The sequence below is a fragment of the Psammomys obesus genome, unplaced genomic scaffold (genome assembly GCF_907164565.1).
Source record: "Psammomys obesus unplaced genomic scaffold, mPsaObe1.curated_primary_1811, whole genome shotgun sequence".
In the NCBI taxonomy this organism is placed as follows: Eukaryota; Metazoa; Chordata; class Mammalia; order Rodentia; family Muridae; genus Psammomys; species Psammomys obesus.
In genome coordinates this window covers 2,775,924-2,797,472 of record NW_026596443.1, presented here as the reverse complement: position 1 = coordinate 2,797,472, position 21,549 = coordinate 2,775,924, and the positions used below count along the sequence as shown (strand labels likewise).

The window sequence follows — 21,549 nt, the reverse complement described above, 5'->3', positions numbered from 1 at the left end:
TCAGTATTACAGGGGGAATAGGTTCTTTCTTTTTCATTTATTTATTATGTTAATCTATTTATTTTCATCATTAGAAGTATATACTCACAGGATTACAATCCAATGCCAGCAGAGGTAAAAGTAGATTTCATTGCTTATAGTTTATAGGTTTTTAGGAACACAAAACTCCAGTGCAAAATTGTTAAGGTCCAAAGAAATCTGTCTTAGGGGGTATTTTAAGGTAAGTTAGCAGTCTTTTCAGCTGAGGGTGACCAGTTATGACCACCTTAATAAGGATTTAAGAAGTGCATACATGAAACAACTTAGGTGCTTTCTCACTGCAGAGTGTTGGGCCAGTGAGAGGGCTCAGCAGGTAAAGCAGTTGTCACAAAGCCTGCCAGCTTTAAATTCAATCCCAGGACCCACAGAGCAAAAGGAGAGGAACAGCAATTCTGGAAAATGGTTCTTGGACTTCCATGTCTACCAGGGCGCGCTGTGTGCGCACACACAGAGAAACATAAATAAATAAATAATAAAGATAAAATAAAGGGCTCGAGAAATGGCCAGCAAAGCGGGAGCACCTTCTGCTCCTACAGAGCACCCAAGTTCAATTCCGAGCACCCACATCAGGTGGCTCAAAACCACTTGTAACTCTCAGCTCCAGTGGAGGCCAATGCACACATATAATGTTCTGGTGGTCCAAGAGGTCCCTTTGTATTGCTTTTTCCTAATGTATTCATTCATATACGGGTGTTTTGTCTATGTGTAAGTTTCTGCACCAAGTGTGCGCAGTGCCCCTTAAGTCCTGAGGAGGCTGTCAAGGAACTGGAGTGACAAGTTGTGACCTGCCAAATGGGTGCTAGGAGATAAAGGGGATCCTACAGAAGAGCAGCCAGTGCATTTAACAGAGCATCTCTCTAACACCCACCCCCCTACAAATCAATAGTGGTGTTACACATCAAGCCCTGGGGCTTAAGGCGTGCGACAGTTGTATACAAGTGCTGTACCACTGGACTATATATTCCCAGCCACCCTTATCCTTGAGAGCACTTCTATTTGTGTCACAAGAGTTAAAAACATAATGACCAAAATAATCCTTAATAGGGATTTTTAGAAGTTTTAGTTTTACAGAAAAATGACGAACTGGTTTCTGTTTATTAATATCTTAGATTAGTATGACACATTATTTTATTGATGGAAACTCACACTTTATCCTTTATTCATATTTATTTCTTTTTAAAATATCCCTTTTGTGTTCTACTATTCCATCCTTTTGTAACATCATGTTTAGTTGTCTTTTCTTGAGTCTCACCATGTATATCCCTGGCTGGCCTAGAACTCACTATGTAGAACAGACTGGCCTTAAACTCAGAGATCCACCTGCTTATGCCCCTCAAGTACTGGGATTTAAAATGTATTATTGGTCCTTAAGATTAGAAACACTTCATTTCACTTCATAGAAGCAAAAGATAGGTGAAGGAGCTAAGCAGACAGCCCAATGGGTCAGAATGCTTGCTCTGCAAACAAAGACTTGGGTTTGACTCCCCAGCACCTACATAAAAAGGCAGGCATGATTTTAGACAGGATGGAGACAGACAGATCAGCAGAGCTTTCTGGCAAGCCCGCCTAGCTGGAAAGGCCAGCTCTTCTGGCTCAGTGAGAGACTGTGTCCAGGGTCCTAAGGCTGAGAGAAATAATAAAAGAAGACACCCTAACATACATCCAGTTCTGGTTTCTGCTTTCCTGTGAACTTGTTCATGTAAAGTGAACCCAGCACACACAAAAACAAAACAAACAAAAAAAGATTATTTATTATCTTATTATTTATTATACATATATTATTATATGTATAGAGAATACATTTTTACTAGGCCCAGAACAAGGATATTTGCTTTGCTTCTCTTTTATGAGCCTGGGTCCTGTATGTAGCCTGACATCCTCCTGCTGGTCATTACAGCTGCGCACTACCAGTTTCATTTGTAGACTTTCAACAGCTGAATTAAAAGTACCAAATTCAAGTCAGGTGTAGTGGCACACACCAATCTCAGCACTTGGAAGGTAGAGGCAGGTAGAGTAGAGGCCAGTGTGGTCTACATAGTGAAATCCGGTCTTGGAGAGAAAAAAAGAAAAAAAAAAAATCCAGGGCCAGTAAGATAGCTCAGCAGGTAAAAGTCCTTGTTATGTAAGCCTGATCACCTAAGTCTGATCCTACAGTGGAAGGAGAAAACCAATTCCCAAAAATTGTTTTCTGATCTCCATTTGATGTGCTGTTTCGCATGTTCCCAGGAAAAGTGATGTGAGCATCTGCACACACATAACAATAATGACAGCACAGCACTAACATTTACTACTATCATTAGTAAAGTCTGGAGTGGGAGTACTGTAACTCCAGCACTCAAAAGTCCAAGGCAAAAGGATCTAGGTTCAAGGTTAGCCTAGGCTACATAGTAAGTCCCTTTCTCAAAATAAATTCCAAGGCACAAAACATTTTCTCAAATTAGAACTCAGGAGGCTGGGAGAAGGCTTGGTGGTTAAGAGCACTCGCCGCTGTTGCAGAGGACCACGGCTGTTTCCACCACCATGCAAGCAGAACACTCAAAACATAAAATAAATAAAGCTATTTAAAAATAAAATAAAACTAGAGTAGTGGCACATGTCTGCAATCCCAGTACTGGGAAGGTAGAAGAAATATCAACCTCTGCAACACAGGGGAGTTCCAGGTCAGCTTTAGCTTCATGAGAACCTGTCTCAACAACAGAGCTGTAACAGGTAAGATGCTGTTGTGTTTATATAACTATCACTGGGGAACTGAAGTATAAGAGTCACCATAACTTGAAGGCCATTTACGCTACAGAGTACAGCACTGTCTCCAAAGAGAAAACAAACGAACAAGCAAAAAGAAGAGCCAGGCATAGTGGCACCCGGCTTTAATCCCAGCACTCAGGGAGGCAAAGACAAGCAGATTTCTGTGAGGCTAGCCTGGTCTACAAAGAGTCCAGGACAGCCAAAGCTACACAGAGAAACCTTATTTTGAAAAAAAAAAAAAAGGTAAAAAGAAAAAAAAGGAGGGGAAAAAGTGATTCAGCTATGGAGCAATGTAGTTTATCAGCAGAAGCAGAGTTTTTGCTCAGTGTGCACCAGCAACCAGCAGTACAAAATAAAAAATGTACAGATTAATAGAGGCAACCCAGGAAAGCCAATTTTTCTGCTTATTTTGCTTTGAGTCTTGATATGATGCCCAGGCTGGGCTTGAACTCACAATATTCCTTCCTGCCTTGGCCTCTAGAGCGCTAAGCCACCACTTTGTTGTTTTTCTTCAACTTTTTAGTGTGTGTGTGTGTGTGTGTGTGTGTGTGTGTGTGTGTCTTCAAGGAAATCTGCAGAATCTCATTCTCTCCTTCCATTGTTTGGGTTCTGGGGACTGAACTCAGCTTGTTAGCCTTGCCTGCAGATATCCTTATTCACTTAGCAATTTTGCTGACCCAAAGCCTTCAGTTTTAAACAACTTATTTCAAAGAACATTTAAGGGACATGCATGGTAAACATGCATGCTATGCAAACCTAACAACAAACAACCTAGATGCAATGCAAAAAACCCAGGTAAGGTAAGGAGGAGGTAGCCATTTGTGATCCTAGCATCCTTACAGAGAGGCAGGAGGTAGAGACAGGGGAATTTACCGTGTTTCTCAGGTGAGTTAGCCTGGAATACAATGCAGAAAAAAGCCAAGAGACCCGTGTCAACAAGGTAGAACTCACTCCTGATTGTTGTTCTCTGACTAAAGAACAAGCCTGCCTCCATCTTGGGCCTAAAAGCCATCTTACAGTAAAGACAAACAAGATTCACAGCTATTTATGATTAAGGATTGGGCTATGCTCCACCTGTAACCTTAACTACAAATGGTTCTGGACTGCCTGTTCCAGAAACGGTGATCATGTCTTTGTTTCAAAAAGTTTTTTTTTTAATTTTTTATTTTATGTGCATTTGTGTAAAGGTGTCAGATCTGTTAGAACTGGCATTACAGACAGTTGTGAGCTGCCATGTGGGTGCTGGGAATTGAACCCAGGTCCTTTGGAAGAACAGACAATGCTCTTAACCACTGAGCCATCTCTCCAGCCCCCTCAAAAAGTTTTTTATAACAATCTTGCAAATCTACCTTTGTTTCAAAAGGTTGTTTTGACTCCCTTATGCCCATCTTGCAATCGTGTCTTTGTCTCAGGAGGCTGTTATGACTAACTTGTTATGCTTATGTTCTTCTCCTGTAACCCCACCAATTTTGCCTGCCAAATCCCCCATTTAAAAACACCCTACCCTTAAGATTTATAAAAATCTTGTCTTCCTCACCTCCAATGCTGACCTCTCAAACTCTGCCTTAGGGGGAGGCATTTCATGTACATGAATTTTGAAAAGCTCATTTTGCCAGGTGATGATGACAAATGCCTTTAATCCTAGCATTTGGGAGTCAGAGGCAGAAGGATCTCTGAGTTTGAGGCCAGCCTGGTCTACAGAATGAGTTCCAGAACAATCAGGGTTACACAGAGAAACAGCAATGCACATAAAGCAAAAATAAATGAATCATTAAAAATAAATAAATGAAAGACTGTTGTACTCTTTTCCACAGGACATATACTACAGACACATTTAAAATTGTAGTTAAAAAGGATAAACAGTAAACCATACTTCACTAGATGCAACATATTTCCTAACAGATACTTAGCCCTGATAAGTAACATTAAGAATGGAGACAATTACTTTGGATAAACGTGTAATCCGCAATAGTATTGAACTTAAACCTGAACTGGAAGGGACTAGGAATTCTCAGTAGTCCTAATATTTACAAAAGGCAAATTGTCAGTCTACTCAACATATTACACACACACACACACACACACACACACACACACACACACACACACATATATATATATATATATTTTTATATATATATATATATATTTTTTTTTTTGGCAGGGTCCTAGCACAAACGTGTAATCATCCTGCCTTTATCTCCAAGAGTAATGGGATTTAAGGTCTGTACCACCACTCAAGGCTAAAGTATGCTGAGGATCAAACACACAACCTAGGTGAGCATTTTGACCCTGCTCCTTAATATGCCTGTGCCCACCTGAGCATTCATGTGTTGAAACTTAATAACTGATGTAATAATATTAAGAGGTGGGGTCATTGAGAGTGGGTTAAATCATGATGTCAGAGCCTGCTTGTAGATTTAGAGACCTTATGTAACTAGTCTACATCTCCTTTTACTACTCTTACAAAGGAGCACACAGCGTTCCAAGTATCCTAACTTGAGTGCAGAGACCTAGCTAGCCCTTCTAAGAGATGAAACCTAGCAAAGAGCCTAATCTAGATTTCCCAGACTTGACAAATTACAAAATTTTTATTACTACTTAGAAAGTATCAAATATTTTGTTATAGCAGCACAAATATGCAAAAGGCAATCAATGACTTCAGGGTTAGATCTCTTGCTTTTTACAAATTTTTGTTCTTTTTTCTGAGACAAATATTCCTGCTTATACCTGACTCAGCCTCCCACATGTAGGCTTACAAGTATGTAAGTTTTCATGTGAAAGGATGTAATAGGATGATCAATTAAAGATTGTAAGTGGGCCTTTCCCTTTTCATCCCACAACACCCTAAACCATGCTGTGTTAAATACTGTAGTCGTTGTTGTCTAGCATTGTCAATTGCTTTACTTCATTCACATTTACTGCTACATTTCAAAAGAACTTGGTTTTAGTTTTATGTTTTGTTTTGTTTTTGAGACAGGGTTTCCCTGTGTAGCCTTGGCTGTCCTGAACTTGCTTTGTAAACCAGCCTGCTTCAGTCTCCCTGAGTGCTGGAATTACAGGGGTGAATCACCATACCCAGCTCCAAAATAACTCTGCCTTTATTACTCTAAAATATGAAAAAATTGCAGCCAGATAAACTGGCCATCATTTAAATGGTTGCTTGGTATCAACAAGTTATGCTCTATAAATGGATAAAGGCACTAGCCATCAAGCCTGACAAACTGAGCTGACCCACAGGTGGAAAGAGAAGCAATTCCCAACAGTTAGTCTATCACATGTGCCCTGCACACACAGACATACACCTGGCCGCAGGGGAACCAGGAGCTCCAAGTGACCGTCTGCGAGAACCCAGCCAGGGTTCCCTGAAACTCTAAAATGATGCTCTGCCGTCGAACACGTGTAGCTTACTATTTTTCTTGATTTCCCTGTATCTATGCTTCAGAAACCAGGAGGAAAAGCTACATTAACACTGTTAGAGTTGTACACAATGGCATACACCTGCGACTCCCAGCACTTGGTATGGGAGGCATGAGGTTCTGGAGTTTGAAGCCAGCCTTGGCTATAGAAAAATTAATCTGTGAGTTTGGGGCCAGCCTGCTCTACAAAGTGAGTCCAGGACAGCCAAGGCTACACAGAAAAACCCTGTCTCAAAAACCAAAACAACAACAAATGAACAATTATCTATTACATACATCAAAGATAGAATGCGTGAAGATTAACAATGAAAGAAAAAGGCAGTAAAGCAGTAACACAAGAACCAAGAGAATGAATAAAATCCAAATATAATTAAGAAAATAAAGCCCAAACCCACTATCTCTACACTAATCCCTGAAGCTATCCTCCCACTGGCAACTGGTGACTTTTCTCCATTTGTCCAAAATGCATCATAATATTGGATGAGTGCCTCAAGGAGAGGGAAAATCTTAAATACTTTCAATTTTACAAAGTAGAGGTTAGGGGCTGGAGAGATGGCTCAGCAGTTAAGAGCGCAGTCCAGAGGTCGAGTTCAATTCCCAGAAACCACATGGTGGCTGACAACCATCTATAATTGGATCTGATGCCCCCTTCTGTTAGGCAGGTGTACATGCAAATTGAGTGCTCATGTGTATAAATAAATAAAACTTTAAAAAAAACTGACAAACTAAAGGTTATACTTCAAAAATTCTTTTTTTTAGATTTATTTATTTTATTACATATAGTGTTCTGCCTGCATGTACACCTGAAGGCCAGAAGAGGGCACCACATCTTGTTATAGATGGTTGTGAGCCACCGTGTGGTTACTGGGAATTGAACTCGGGACTTCTAGAAGAGCAAGGTTAAGATGGCTCTTAACCTCTGAGCCATCTCTCTAGCCCCTACTTCAAAAATTCTATACACACGTTTTTCATTCTCTACTCTCATGTCTTGCCTTATAAAATAAGGTATTAGAGTACAGATGCTAAGAAAAAGCAACTACTCTTTCTGCCTTTTACCTTCAAATATAGCTTGGAAAAAAAAAAAGTTGGCATCTGGTTTAAATATCACTAAATGATGAGCTGTATAACCATACAGAAAACTAGAAGACCCTTGTAATTATGGGTTTTAACAGGGATTTGTTCTTTGTTTCTGGCATTACATGATGAGAATAAAAACGTGTTTCACGACTTCAAACTATAGGATATGTCACTATCTCGCGGGACCTTAATAAAAAGCCCACAGATAATTGTAGGTCTCACCCTCTCAAAGACTTCAACAGAAACCATTACACAAAACTAGGCAAGATAACAAGTGTGGTACCCAGGTACCCAGCTCCAACTGATGCATCTACAACAAAGGTTCAGGAATCTTAGTAAGAGGAGGTGGAAAACCTACAAGTCAGGGGAATAGGAAGTTTGATATGATCTTCTCTTAGAAATGTCAGAGAAGTTAAACCCATAAAGACTCATCAACATGGCTGCCTAAACATTGACAGCAAGACATGCTAACATTAAAGAAGAAAATCCCATGGAATCTCAACCCTAGACAAAGAACTAGGAACAACTAAGGAATGTTAAGAACAAGACTATGACGATGAATAGCTATAATCCAATATCTGGGACATAAGAAGTTCATGAACACTTTGATTACATGAGCCCCTCTTAAATGAATAAATAAAAACAAGGATTATATTTGTTACATATATACAGTCCCGGGAGACTCTCTGTGTGGGTTTTCTTTCAGTGAATTTATTGGGCTTAGAGGAGAATGGCTGAGGGATTACTTACAGCAGTGCAGATAGCCCCAAAACAGACACATCACTGAAAAGTCTCACCATGATTAATGATTTCCCCTTGGCGATCCACCTTCAGTTAACCTTTCATACTCTAGTACCCCCTGGTTTGGGTTTGTTTGTTCTTGCTTTATTGGGAGTGGGGGGATGCTCGTTCTTTCAAACAGAACAGGGTTTCTCTGTGTAACACAGCCCTGACTGTCCTGGAACTCAGAGATCTGCTTGCCTCTGCCTCCCAAGTGCAAGGATTAAAGGTGGGCACAACCACTGCCCAGCCCTAGTTCGAGCTTTTCAACCAAGTTTTCACTATATAACTTGGATTGGTCTAGAACTCATGATTCTGTCTGCTTCCTGAATGCTGGGAATAAGCTACCACACCCAGATATTATTCTAGGGTTGGGGGGTTGGAGATGAGATTGTGAGATCTTACACATTTCCAAAACTAAACTAACCTAGAACTCATTATATAACCCAGGCCGACCTAACTGATCCACCTGCCTCTAAACTAATGCTGAATTACAGACATGCATCACCATGCCAAGTTCTTGTTCTAGTTTTGATGTTGGGCTTTTGCCTTTCCTAAGTTCCATTTAAAAAAAAAAGCAAACTTCACTGCAGGAAAATGAGGGATGTGTATTTGGCCCTGAGTTTCATCTTGCTTCATTTGTTCCTAGATTCTTCTTAGCAATGGGCAAGGGAAGGGAAAAAAAAAAAAAAAACAACTAAGATTAAGCTCCTGCAATCCATTAATTAATCTAGACAGTAGCCCTAGGTCAGTGTCAGATCCCTTTAGAGCCGGATGAGAAGGTATACACACTGGGGTAAACAGACTTTATCCAAGGTCATGATGCAATCAGATTAAAAAATACTAGGGCTAGCTCAGTAGGTAAAAGTGCTTGCTGCACAAACATGAAGATTTTAATTCGAATCCTCAGAACCCAGGCAAAAATCAAACATACGGAGACAGTATCCATACATAATTCCAGTGTCTCAATGGGAAGATGGAGAGACAGAATTCCCAGAAGTGTGAAGACTAGGTAGCCTGACATACAGAGTGGAAACAAAGAGACTATCTCAAACAAAAAAGCAAGGACCAACATTCAAGGTTACTCTCTGACCTGCTCAAGCAGGAGATGTGAACTGCACACACCCTCATTTGCACAAGTGAACATGATTACAGACCCACAAAAACACAAAAGCAACTCTAGGCACCTTTAAAAACTTCTAAACCAGCTCCTCCCTTTTACATAATAAAGTGACTTCTAAGAATAAATACACACAACACACGCTCATCCTCAGTTTGATAATTTTTATCCCCACAAAATATTTCTTGTTAGAAATAGATTTAAGAAATTAGCACCTAGCCTTACCCAATCATATCCTCTTGCCTTAAATGCTAGGATTGCAGACTGCATCATCATCATCATCATCATCATGGCTGGCATACAATCTAATTTAAAATTAAAATTAAATGTTTGCCCAGTATGGTGATAAACACTGAGTTTGAGGGCAGCCTGGGCTACTCTGGGAGTTCCAGGCTAATCTAATAAAAATATTAAAACCTTCTGGGCAGTGGTGGCGGAGCAAGCACTAGGGAGGCAGAGGCAAGTTAATCTTTACCAGCTGGAGGCCAGCCTGGTCTACAGAGCAAGTTCCATGACAGCCAGGGCTACACAGAGAAACCCTCTTGCAAAAACAAAAAAAAAATATATCAAAACCCAGCCTGACTTGGTGGCACATACCTTAATCCCAGCACTCGGGGAAGCAGAAGGCAGATCACTGTGCGTCTGAGGCTCAAAAGTCTGGTCTCAAAGCAAGTCCAGGACAGCTAGGGCCACATAGAGAAACCCTGTCTCGAGAAGGGGAAAAAAAAAAAAAAAAAAAGGACTGAGGATACATAGCCCTCAGTGCTAGAGAACCTGCCTGATAGGAACAAGGCCTTGTTTCCATCCTCAGTACCATGGGAGGAAAAAAAAAATACCACATAAAATACTAAATAGCAATTTTTCTCACAGCAATTACACTATCAATGCCGAAAGCTAAACTACTAACCTGTTAGTTACCTAACAACCTAACCAACACCTCGGAAAGGCACTTCATTCTCTTTCCTGAGCCCTCCTGACTCTCAACTGTTCTGTGAGACAAAATGGTCAGTGTGACATATCTGAGCTAAAATATGGCCAGTTCTAGCAACGGAACAAGAACAGGAAATACCTCTACCTGCTAAGGTTTTCAGGATGCTCAAGTTTCTTTACAAGTTCCAAAAACTGTCAAAAGGCAACAAAAGCACTGGGTAAAACCCAAGAACTTATCGATAACCCCACACTAACGAAAAAGTGACCATCACTCATTAAATACTAGAAAGCTCACTTTGAATTGCTCCAATATTACCTGTAACTGCAACAGACAAAAGCCAACCCCAGAAGGTCTCTACAACTGCTTTGGTCCTCATTCCCAGACTATTGTTCTTTCTGCCTTTATTTAGAAATAGCTACAGGAACTAATTCCTATACTTGTAACTTTTTGTAATTAAAAAAAAAAGTTAGGGGATGGTGAGAGGCACAGTGAGTGAAAACACTTGTTGCACAAGCCTAACAACGTGAGGTTGGTCCCTGGGACCCCTATCAAAAAACAGATGTGGCATGCATCTGTCCTCCCATCCCAGCACTCTGAAGCTTTCTAGCTGGCTAGCCAGAAGTACACCTGGCAGAAAGAAACAGCACCTGGCTCCAGAACAAGAGAGAATGAGAAAACAACCCCAAAGTTGTCCTCTGGCCTCCACAGCGGCACACGTGCGCACCTGCTCCCTCCTCCCCCAGCAAACACAAACACAGGCACAAACAATAGCTTAAAATTTTATTTATGCAAAAAAATTTTTTTTTATTTATGTTCTGGTAGTTTATAAAAAAAACTAGTCCTCATATCCAGAAAAAAAGTTTAAATGATTAAGTTTAGCACAGGAAGAGCATGTATGTACGTGTGTGAATGGGCTGCATGGCTGATGTTCAAGTGCAACAAGACCAGAGGAGGCCCTCAAGTGCAGTCCTCTATCATTCTCTGCCTCATTTCTTACCTGCATACTCTCTGGATTAGGCTGCAAACCAGGGAAACCCCAGCAACCCTCCTGTCTACTCCCTGCTCAGTGCTGGGACTACAAGGGAATGTAGGGCCATAATTAATTTGTTATGTAGATATTTGAATAGGAATGCCAGTCCTCCTGTTTGCATGGTAAATAGCTCTTAATCACAGAGCCACTTCTTCATCCCTTAAATGTTTAAGGTTTATGTGTTGTTTGCCTGCATGTATATTTGAACACCATATAGGCCTGTAGAGGTCAGATGACAACCTCAGATCCCATGGAACTCGATTTACAGATGCTTGTAAGCCACCAAGTGAGTACTCGGAATCAAACCTGGGTCTTCAGGAAGAACAACAAGTGCTCTTAATCTGAGACATCTCTTCAGCCTTTTGTTTTGTTTTGTTTTTAGGCAAGGTCTTTCTATGTAATCCTGGCTGACCTGGAACTGTTAAGTAGATTAGGCTGGTCTGAGATCTGCCTGCCTCTGCCTCCTGAGTGCTGACATTATCGGTATGCCACCACACTAAACCCTCACTTATTTTTCTCTATAAATCCTAATGTGGACCAACTAGAACAGCAATGGGTGGCTGCAAAGACGGTTCAGTAGCTAAGAGCACTTGGTGGCTGCAAAGGGCCCAGGTTTGGTTCCCACACCTAGATGACAGAGTACAACCCTCTCTAAATTCAATTCCAGGAGATACAATGCCCTCTTCTGGCCTCTGTGGGCAAAAAGCTTGCCCAAGGTCACATGCACACAGGTAGGAAAAACACAAAGTAAAAATAAATCTGAACAAAACCAAAAATGGTGACAAGTCTACAAGATGATCCTATTGCACATAAACCAAATATTTTATATATATATATATATATATATTATATATATATATGTACATATATGTTAAACCCTCTAAAAGAAAGTTTCCCACTTTGACAAATTTTTACCTATTATTCCTATATTTCAAACATCCTTGACTTTTACTGCCCTTTAAACATGCAAGCATTCTGATGAATTTGACCCCAGAACCCACATGGTAGGAGACCAGACTTCTACAAATTGTCTTATCTCCGTACCTGCACTGTAGTATACCATGAGTACATGTATGCAAATGTACACACACACAAATAAAATGTTTTTGGTTTTTGGTTTTGGTTTTGCTTATCTGTGTGTAGCCCTGGCTGTCCAAGCTGGCCTCAAACTCACATGAGTTTGAGGAGTGAGTGCTGGAATTAAAGGTATTAGGCACCTCACCAGCTTAACTGGTTGGAAAAAAAAAAAAAGCTGGGCAGTGGTGGCCCACACCTTTAATCCTGTCGCCAGGGAGGCAGAGGCAGGTGGATCTCTTAGTTTCAAAACAGCCATGGCTACATAGAGAAACCCTGTCTTTGAAAAAAAGAGCCAGGTGTGGTGGCTCACACCTTTAATCCCAACAGATCTGAGTTCAAGGCTTGGCAAAGCTACAGTGAGACACTATCCCCCACCCTCCACAAGCTCTGTTGTCATTAGCACTTCTTACAAAAAAAGTGTATTTTTAAGTTCTTCCTTGTTCCCCAAGGGTGGAATTAACTCAAAGAGGCTTACTGAATTACAACAGTCTTACACGTCATAGCTATAAAGATGTAGACGAAGGATTCAAACAGACAACCAAAGGAAGTTAAAAATAAAACAATAGCATTTATTGTGCCATCTGTGGTTGGATTTAAACCTCTGACTTTTGGTCATTGCCAAAAAAGAAATTTGTGGAATCTGCCTAACTGTAGCCATGTTAGATATCTGGAAGCAAGAAAGTGACTAAAGCTATCAAATACATTATGAAATTAGAGATTCGAAAAGATATTTACAGAGCTGCCAACTTTTTGACTAATATTAATACCCCTAAAAATACTCATCAAATGTGAAAATAACATTTGTACTTAAACATCTAAGCATGGGGAAATACCTGCATTTTAAAGGAAAATAAACAAAATTAAGTTTAATGTTTAAAGGCCTCACCTCAGAAAATAAGTTTAGCTATCCCTTTTACTTCTTTGAAATGTTTATTACTGTCTTTAAACTTGAAGTTTGCATATAGTCTTGACTCATTTTTATCACATTACCTTACTAGATTTTCACAAATTTCTGTCAACTTTTATGCACTCTTATACAAATAATGTAAACATCCTAAGTTTTCACAAGCCAAGGAGCTTAAGACCCTAAGAAAGCATGTACACACAGAGGCTCCCTAAAAGATACAAAGCTAAGAACAAAAGGAAATAGAACTGCTCTCCCTCACCTACTACAAGTACACCACATCTCCCTTTAAATTTCGCCACTAGAGTTCCAAAAACTCAACGAACAGAAATGATCTAGGGACACAAACATTATAAAGCTACACCATGGTAAATATTTCATATTTCTTAAGGGTTTATCCTGTTGCCACTTTTCAACTATATGAAACCACTTGTTCCCAGCTTTCCTAACACAAAACACTTCCTAAACAAAGACTGTTTATGTCTCTTAAAAAGCCTTTGTTCCAGGACCCCTCTATTCAAGAGCTACAACTTCTGGATTTTCTTTTTTGTGGTTATATCAACAGCTAATACTAGCAAACTCTTGCACATTGGCATAGGAGTTTGTTAAACAAAGGAGGAAGCAAGTCCCCTCCACACAAAGGAGGGCTCCAAACAGCACTAGTTATGTTTGTAGATTATTTCTTCCTCTTTACCCCTTTCCTCTCAGGCTGCAGTATATAGTATTCTCAATACAAAATGGTGGCCATCATGTGTGACATTCAGAATGGAAAAAAGCAAAACAGAACACAAATCCTAAGACTGCCATTAATCTGCTGGTCCAGATGAGGAAACGCGTAGCCAAACCTAACCAGAGCAACACTGTTTTTCGAAGAAAATAGCTCTATAAAAGGCAAAGGAGGCAAGATAAAGGACTCACCCCAGCCCTAGAATGCCACAATGCCAACATGGAGGACAACTCACAGGAACCCAACTCCTCTTATATTTTGGTTTCTAGTAACTTGGTCAAGTTTCCTAATTTCTGAATAAAATCCCATTAATGCAAACGTCTAATATTCATATTCATCTTTCCTGATACATTAGGATAAATCTAAATCGTTCAAGGTTTGAAACATGGTCGAGTCTTCGAAATTAAAACCTTAGGTTTAGCCAGGCAAGGGCGTAACTTTTGCAGGCCTGCTGTTACTTCTACAGTAACAGAAACGGACCTTCCTTTAAGCTACAACAATCGACCCTGCCCACTTGACCAGGAGAAATGAATCTACTTCCAAACATTTCCCCATACTAGCTGACCGGACCAGTTATTTTTCTCAAGCATTCATTTCATTTCTGTTTTCAAAGTTGTTCAAGAGAAACTAAAATGTGGTGTCTGTGTTTTAATTTTTCCGGGGCGGGGGGTGAAGGGGGAGCAGTGGAAAGATAAGGCTTATTCAGGGATCTCTCAAACAGCTTTTGTAGAACGGAATAGCTACATATACAATCCCGCAACTCAAAATGCCATTACAAAGAGTAAGTTTACGGGAGAAAGGGATGGGGTGGGGGTGGGGGTGTCTTCTTCCACTTGTGCGGGAGCAGGGGGTAAAGATAGAAATTTCTTCAACGGTAGGCAAGGCAGTTAAACCTTTCCAACCGTCCCGGCCGGTCCAACGGTCGCTTAGGCCAACTCAGACTCAGGCCATCCCAAAAGGTAGGCGAAAAACCTGGGGTGTCGCAGCGCATCCAGTTCCGGCTGCGGGGGGGAGGGGGGGCGGACGGACAGGGAAGGAGTGGGCCGGGCTCTCCGCGGACGTTGCAGCCGTTAGGGCTGTCTTCGGGGACATCCCACCCCTCACAGGCCCCCAAGCTCGAGGCGCTAGTGCCACCGCCGGAGGGGCGCGTAGGGGAGGGCTAGGGACTAGGGCGAAATCGCCAGGAGCCCGCCTGACATCTCCCCTAAGTGCACGGCCTCTCCACCTCAGCCCCAGCCAGGCCTCCCCCGGGAGCGGCGCGGTCCGTCCCGAAGTCCGTGCGGGAGCGTCCGCTAGGGCGGGCGAGCATTGGGGCGACGGCCGCCTGGCTCGCACCCACAGTCCCCAAAGTGCGCCCCCGACCCCTGCGCCCCAGCCACACACCGCCCCAGGCCGGACTCTCGGCTCCTCCCCGCCCCCAGCGGCGCCGGCCGCCCCCCGCCCCAGCTCGGCCCGGGGCCTCCCGAGGGCCCAGGGACCAGGTGGTGGTGGGGACCCGGGTCCGGAGGGTGGGGCGCTCAGGTGAGGGCAGCTCCGGGCCGACGCCGCCACCACACAAAGGACCAGGGGCTCCCGCCGCCATATTGAAAACTTTCCTCCTCACACGACAACTCGCAAGTCCCCCACCCCCACCCATCACACACCCCCGCACCCCGGGGAGGAGGCAGGGACCAGCCGCCGAGCCGGGCGAGCCCAGAGCCCTGCCTCCGCGCCCGCGCCTCAGCCGGGCCCGGGAGGGCTCCCCAGCGACCACCCCGGCGGCTGCCAGCGCTCCTGCAGCTGCCCGCACAGCAGCCCGGCCACGCAGAGCCCCGGCCCCCGGGAGCCGCACGGCCCGGCCCCCGGAGCCCGCCGTCCCCACTGCCCGCATCCCACCCGGGCCGGCCCCCCGCGCCTTGCCCCCCGTCGCCGCAACTCCCACCCTCGGAGCGACACCAAAGTTGGCCGGGCCCGCGGGGCAACCGCTCCCCGCCCCCGCGCCTCGGGCCTCTCGGGCCCCGCGTCCTCGCTCCCTCCCCCCAGCCGCGAGCAGGATCCGGGGTGCTGGCTGACTCACCGGCGGCGGCCGCACCTTACAGATCCCCGTCTGCTCGGCTATGGGCCGGATCTTGTGGATGAAGGCGAAGGGGTCCGCGAACTCTTCCCAGCTGGGCTCGAAGACCGGACACTCGGGGGGAGGCAGAAACTCACCCAGCGGGCCCGGGCCCCCGAGGGGCAGCGCCAAGCGCGGGCCTGGGGGCAGCGCGGTGGCCGGCTCCATCACCGCGACTTGGGCAGGGGCGAGCAGGGGGCAGGCTCCGCGACAGCGGCAGCGAGCTCCGCTCGGTCCGAAACCCGTGCACACGCACAGCTCGGGCGACAAGTCCGACTTCTACTAGCAACGGCAGCACCTAGGGCTTTTTCAGCCTTCCTCCGACGACGTCTTGCCGCTACCCCACGCCGTGCGCCTCCGCCGCCACGGCGAGGAAAAAAGTCCCCACTGCCACCCCGAGCCAGGTCTCGCCCCGCCCCCTAACCGGGAGGGGCAGGGTCCTTCCGCTCGGATGGGTTTTAGCCTAAATGGTTCGGTTGACCACTGAAGTTTCAGAATTTTTGCTCTCAAGAAGTTAACAGGCTAGTAGAGAGAACAGATCTGTAATCGATCATTTAATCACGTCATACACTTTTCCACGAAGGGTTTACATAGGAAAAACCCGAGAGATAGAGTACTGGAATTGAGGAGGGTTCTCCAGTTAGAGAAAGAGCTTGACACACGAACAGCAAGGATGGATGCAAACAATGGCAGGCAGAACAGTATAACACTGCAAGCCCTCGCTTTTCGTAACTGTGGTAAGCGCAAGTGCTTTGTGGGATTGTTTATGGTCTGTGAGGTGCCCAACTCCAACAGTTCAGACTATTTATTGGAAAGTGGGGGTGTTGCACAGAAGTCTACAGACATATATACAAGGTTGGACTTGAGCAAAAGAATCTTGAGATAATCCAGTCAAGAAATGATGGAGCCTAAATAAAGTCAGCAGCTACTGATTGGGGGGGAAAAAAGGAAGAAATTGTAGGAAATAAAAGTTAAACTAGGAAGGGATCATAGGATAGCATACTAAGGGCCTGGCATCTGTCTGAGTAGAAGCTGGCCAATTGGCATTGCTAAGACAAGTGTCCAGATTATGCCATTCTAGAGAAGATATATTCACACAGGTGCGTTGAGCTAAAGAAGTCTCCAATACAGACAGCAGATTTCCAACAGCTTAAAAGGAACACTGAAGAGATCAGAACTGGAGATATGATCCTAATGTTTCAAAGCAAGCAATGAAGTGCCAAAAGGTAGGAACTATGAAATACAAAATTGGGGAATGGCTCCCAGAAAAAGTCGAAAGAAGGTGACAGTAGAACTTCAATACTGAAATGATTATTTCTTTAATCTAGAAAGCAACCAACTCATGGAAACACTATTTGTCACTGTCTCTCTGTAAAGAGGGATCCGTGGATCCAGAGACCTTCAGATTAGCCTGGAAGAAAAAGATCTCTCTTAGCATTGGGGGAGGGGGGAGGGGGTTGTTGGGTTTTCTTTTTCTTTTGTTGTTGTTTTGTTTTTATTTTGTTTTTTTCAAGAGACAGTTTCCCTGTTTAGCCTTAGCTGTCCTGGACTCGCTTTGTAGACCAGGCTGGCCTCAAACTCATAGAGATCTGCCTCCCAGAGTGCTGAGATCACCACACCCAGCTGGTTTTTGGTTTTTTGAGACAAGGTTTCTCCATAGCCCTGACTGTCTTGGAACTCACTCTGTAGGCACTCTATGTAGCCAAAGATGACTTTGATCTTCCTGATCCTCCTGTCTTTATCTCTTAGGTGCTGGGATTACAGATGTATCCCCTCACACACAAACTATGCTTTTAAAAAAGGAAGAAGCTAGGTGTGGTGGCAACAGGCCTTTAAACCCAACACTTGGATGGCTGAAGCCAGCTTGATCTACACCAAGTTCCAGGCCAGCCAGATCTACATAAAGGGTTTCTGCATCAAAAAACAAGGAGCCTAGAGAGATGGCTCAGCTGGTTAAGGACATTTTGCTTCTGCCTTAGAAGACATAAATTTGAGTTTCCAGATCCAATGTACATCACCTCATAACTGCCTCCTCATTCCAGCTTCAGGGATCTCTTCTGGCCTCTACAGACAACACACACATATACATATACATACAAATTTTGTAAAGATTTATTATTTCTACAACATTCTGCCTGCACACCAGATCTTACTATAGATAGTTATGAGCCACTACGTGGTGGCTGGGAATTGAACTCAGGACCTTTGGAAGAACAGTGAGTGTTTTTAACCTCTGAGCCATCTCTCCAGACCACATAAATACAAATTTTAAAGTATTTTTAAAATACAAAAGTACAAAACACATTTTTCAATAAAGGGAGACATCCTTATTCTTTAATGAACTTCTTAGAGATACCTGGCCTCCAAAACAGTTCAGTGATTCCTGGAGAAAGCAAACCTTTTCTTAGCTTCCCAGGGCTTGGGAGCCTGAATAAGCCTTTTCGTGCTCCTGCCTGCAGATGAGATGGAACCAAAAGAACCAGGTAGCAACCTATTTTTTTTTTTTTTAATCATCGTTGTAAGATAAGGTGGCACAGGCTATAAAATCGTGGGGCAATCTAGGTAAAAGTTATCAAAGAATTTGCCCTTTTTTAAGTCAAGGTTTTACTATTTCTGACTAACCTGAAACTCACTTACATAGACCAGGCTGGCTTTAAACTCAAAGGTGCTAGGATTAAAGGCATGTGTCACATCACCCGGCTTGCCACATTTTTTAACCTTGCTGGTTTATTTTTCATGATAATATATTGAGGAGGGGGAAAATTGAGACAGGATTGCATACTTGTAGCCAAAGCTGGCCTGAAGTTCACAGTGGAGCCCAGCCTGACCTCATTCCCAAAGGCTGAAATTTCAGATGATCCATCATGTTGGCTGAGGGAAATCTTTTATTGTTGCTCTTGGCCCTGGGTGTTGCATGGTTGTGTGCGGTTGAGGGTCTTCCTGGAGTTGATTTCCTGTCACGTTCTCTGTGTTGGGAGAGCACAGGACTTTTACCCTCGACGTTAGCATCCTACAAACCAAGTAGGTTATAACTTTGAGACTTCTAGACATACATGAATTGTGGCTATGAAACTGAAGGGTACGAGCTTAGGGGAAAATCTCAGTTGTCTATGGACTAGGTATCTCACTCCCAACTTTCAAGGTCTACTAGTCCTGCTGCCTCCATTTCCGGTAGTGATCCGAAATGATGAGACACTACTGCTCTCAGATCAAGCAGCAGCTGTTTGGCACCACATCGACCCAAAGAGACGCTGAGGAAGCCAGCGGTTGCCAAGCTAGCAAAGAAAACCTAGGGCCTGAGAGGGACCTCTACTGAGGCAACAGCTCCCCCGCCCTACAGAAGACGCTTCCCCTTGCCCTTTATGATGTGTGTTTACATGGGCGGAGGGATCTCTCTCCAGCTGACAGCCACACCGCGGCCGGCTCTTCTTTTTTTAAAGAGCCTAGCCACAGGCGATGATTGGCCGCAGCCCGAGCCGCATCAGCCTCCGGGGGCGGGGCCCGGGCCGCATTGTCTAGTGTGGGGCCGCCTGGACGCCCCAGAGGCCGGACCTCGGTAACCCCGGCCTGGAGGTGCCGGGTCTGTGGTTCCCAGAGGGCCGGGAGCGAGGCCGGGCGGAGACACGGTGCCAGGTTCCTGGGGAAAGCGGGGCTGTAGCCCTGGCGGCCCGAGTAGAACCGAGCCCTCTCCGAGTGCCACGTCTCCAAGAAACCCCCTCCTTACTCTTGGACAACACTCCGCCTCCGCCCCGGACTCCGTCCCCCAAACCACCCCATGAGTGCTGGAGAGCCTTTAGGTACATCTCTAGGGATCGACGTCTTCCTGCGGCCCACTCAGCTGTCTGACCTCAGGCATCCCCAGCAGGCTGAGTTCCACCCCAGGCCTGCACCCCAAGAGCGCAGCCTGTGCCCTAAATCCGCCGCTGGTCTAAGAGCCGCTGGCCTCGCTCCTTCCGGTGGCCGCGCAGGGGAGCCCAGGCTTCTAGGTTCCAAACGCGAAGAGGGACTTTCCTCTCGCTCTCCGTCGCCCCCGCTCTCCCCCTCTTTGGTCGGGGTCTGCGCCACGGATGAGGGGGGCACGCCTGGCTCCCCAACAGCCCGGGAGGAGGCGGCGGCCGACGCAGCACGTAGCGCACGTGTGGGTCCCGCTCCCCACCCCCTCTGCGCCGCTGCCGCCTCGACGGGGCTCCGCTGTCGCCCGTATGCCACCCTTCCGCCCGGCCTCACTTCAGGGCGCCCTCGAGGTGCGTTGGGTCTACCACCACAGTTTATTTCCCGCCCCCTCTCCTGTTTTCCCAAGTATCCGCGATGCACCATCTCAGTTTCTCATCCCTAGCTCAGTGGTAAGATCTGAACTCAGCACCTTACGTGCTCTGTAATATTCGGTGTCAGGTGTCCCCTGGGGCAACCATGGGACGTGCCCCTGCTTTACTTGTTTTGTGTCTTTCCAGAACGTCTTGTTGCTGCTCTTTATTGCTGGTTTATTGCTCCTAGTCCCTGCTACCTCCTCAGCGCGTGCCCCACCTCTTGGTAAGCCGCTAGAGGGAAGGAATAAAGCCAGTACCGGGCACGTGGGGGCTGCTCCGCAAATATTTGTTGAAAGGCTGGGGAAATGGCCTTGAGTTTCTGTGGCTCCAATTGTCTGAGGATGAAGCTTTGGGCTGGACATGAAGAAGAATCTGCTTGTCCATCTTGTCCACAGGAAGAGTCTCCCAGCACGGTGGAGGAGTGTTGAGATAGCCCAGGCAGTAGGTGACTACAGTGAGATAAAGTGTCCTTCCTGTTCCCGGCCTGCTCACTTCCACTAGGAGCCAGCATCTCTCCTCAGCTGCGAGGCCTCCGCCTGGGCTATCTGTACTCTTTTGGTCCCCACCCCAGCCGACACTGATGAAGGGTCTCATTATGGCCTCTGTCCTTGGAAAGCTGATCTTGGGAAGGCATCTTTTGACTGAAAACCACTGCCTCGCCCCTACACATTTATGCAACACACAGGCAGGGGAGGTGGGGGGAGACCTTTCCTAGACCAGCGCTGCACCAGAGCTACCGTCCCGAACCCTCCCCCTCGACACTCCTGGAATCTCGGCTGACTCAGCTCAATTGAAAGCCAGAAAACTTACACCTTCGGTGTACCTGGGCGTGAGGCCCAAAGAACTAGACCCTTGTGTGGATCAGACACACTCAAGCGGAAAGTTCCCACGGTGGTTCAGGCCCTACCCACCCACAGGCTGGGAGGGGCAAAGCAACCCGCGCCAAGGCTTGAGCTTCAGGCTTTTCTTCCCATTCCAGTCAGGCCACTTTAGAGGCCTGACACTCTCAAGGAACAGTGTTGAGTATTTGTATGCTGTTTTGTTTTTGAGACAGGGTCTTGCTGTGCAACTCAGAATGGCCTCAGATTCACAATGTAACCCAGCCTGACCTCAAACGCAAAGCAGTCCTCCTGCTTCAGCCTTTCTTAGTTCAAGGCCAAGGAGCAATCTCGCGCTCCTGAAGGGTGAGAGGAAAGCCCTATCCCCTGTTTATCCAACAGCGCTCTTTCTTCTTTGGCATGAACAGCGTGTGTGTGTGTGTGTGTGTGTGTGTGTGTGTGTGTGTGTGTGTGTGTGTGTGT

The 21,549-nt window shown here is 45.2% G+C and overlaps 1 protein-coding gene and 1 long non-coding RNA gene across 2 annotated transcripts in view; one reads left to right on the top strand and one right to left on the bottom strand.

Moving 5' to 3' along the window:
- Positions 1 to 16,208, bottom strand: part of Kdm5b (lysine demethylase 5B) — a 73,038-nt gene extending 56,830 nt beyond the window's left edge. Inside the window, exon 1 of the mRNA XM_055598075.1 lies at positions 15,906 to 16,208. Coding sequence (XP_055454050.1) covers positions 15,906 to 16,109 — 204 coding nt within the window. The 5' untranslated portion in view covers positions 16,110 to 16,208. The remainder of the gene's footprint in view (positions 1 to 15,905) is intronic.
- A 3,293-nt stretch (positions 16,209 to 19,501) lies between these two features.
- Positions 19,502 to 21,549, top strand: part of LOC129669804 (uncharacterized) — a 2,759-nt gene continuing 711 nt past the window's right edge. The window contains exons 1-2 of the long non-coding RNA XR_008719079.1: positions 19,502 to 19,738; positions 20,393 to 20,471. This is a non-coding gene — a long non-coding RNA (uncharacterized LOC129669804). The remainder of the gene's footprint in view (positions 19,739 to 20,392; positions 20,472 to 21,549) is intronic.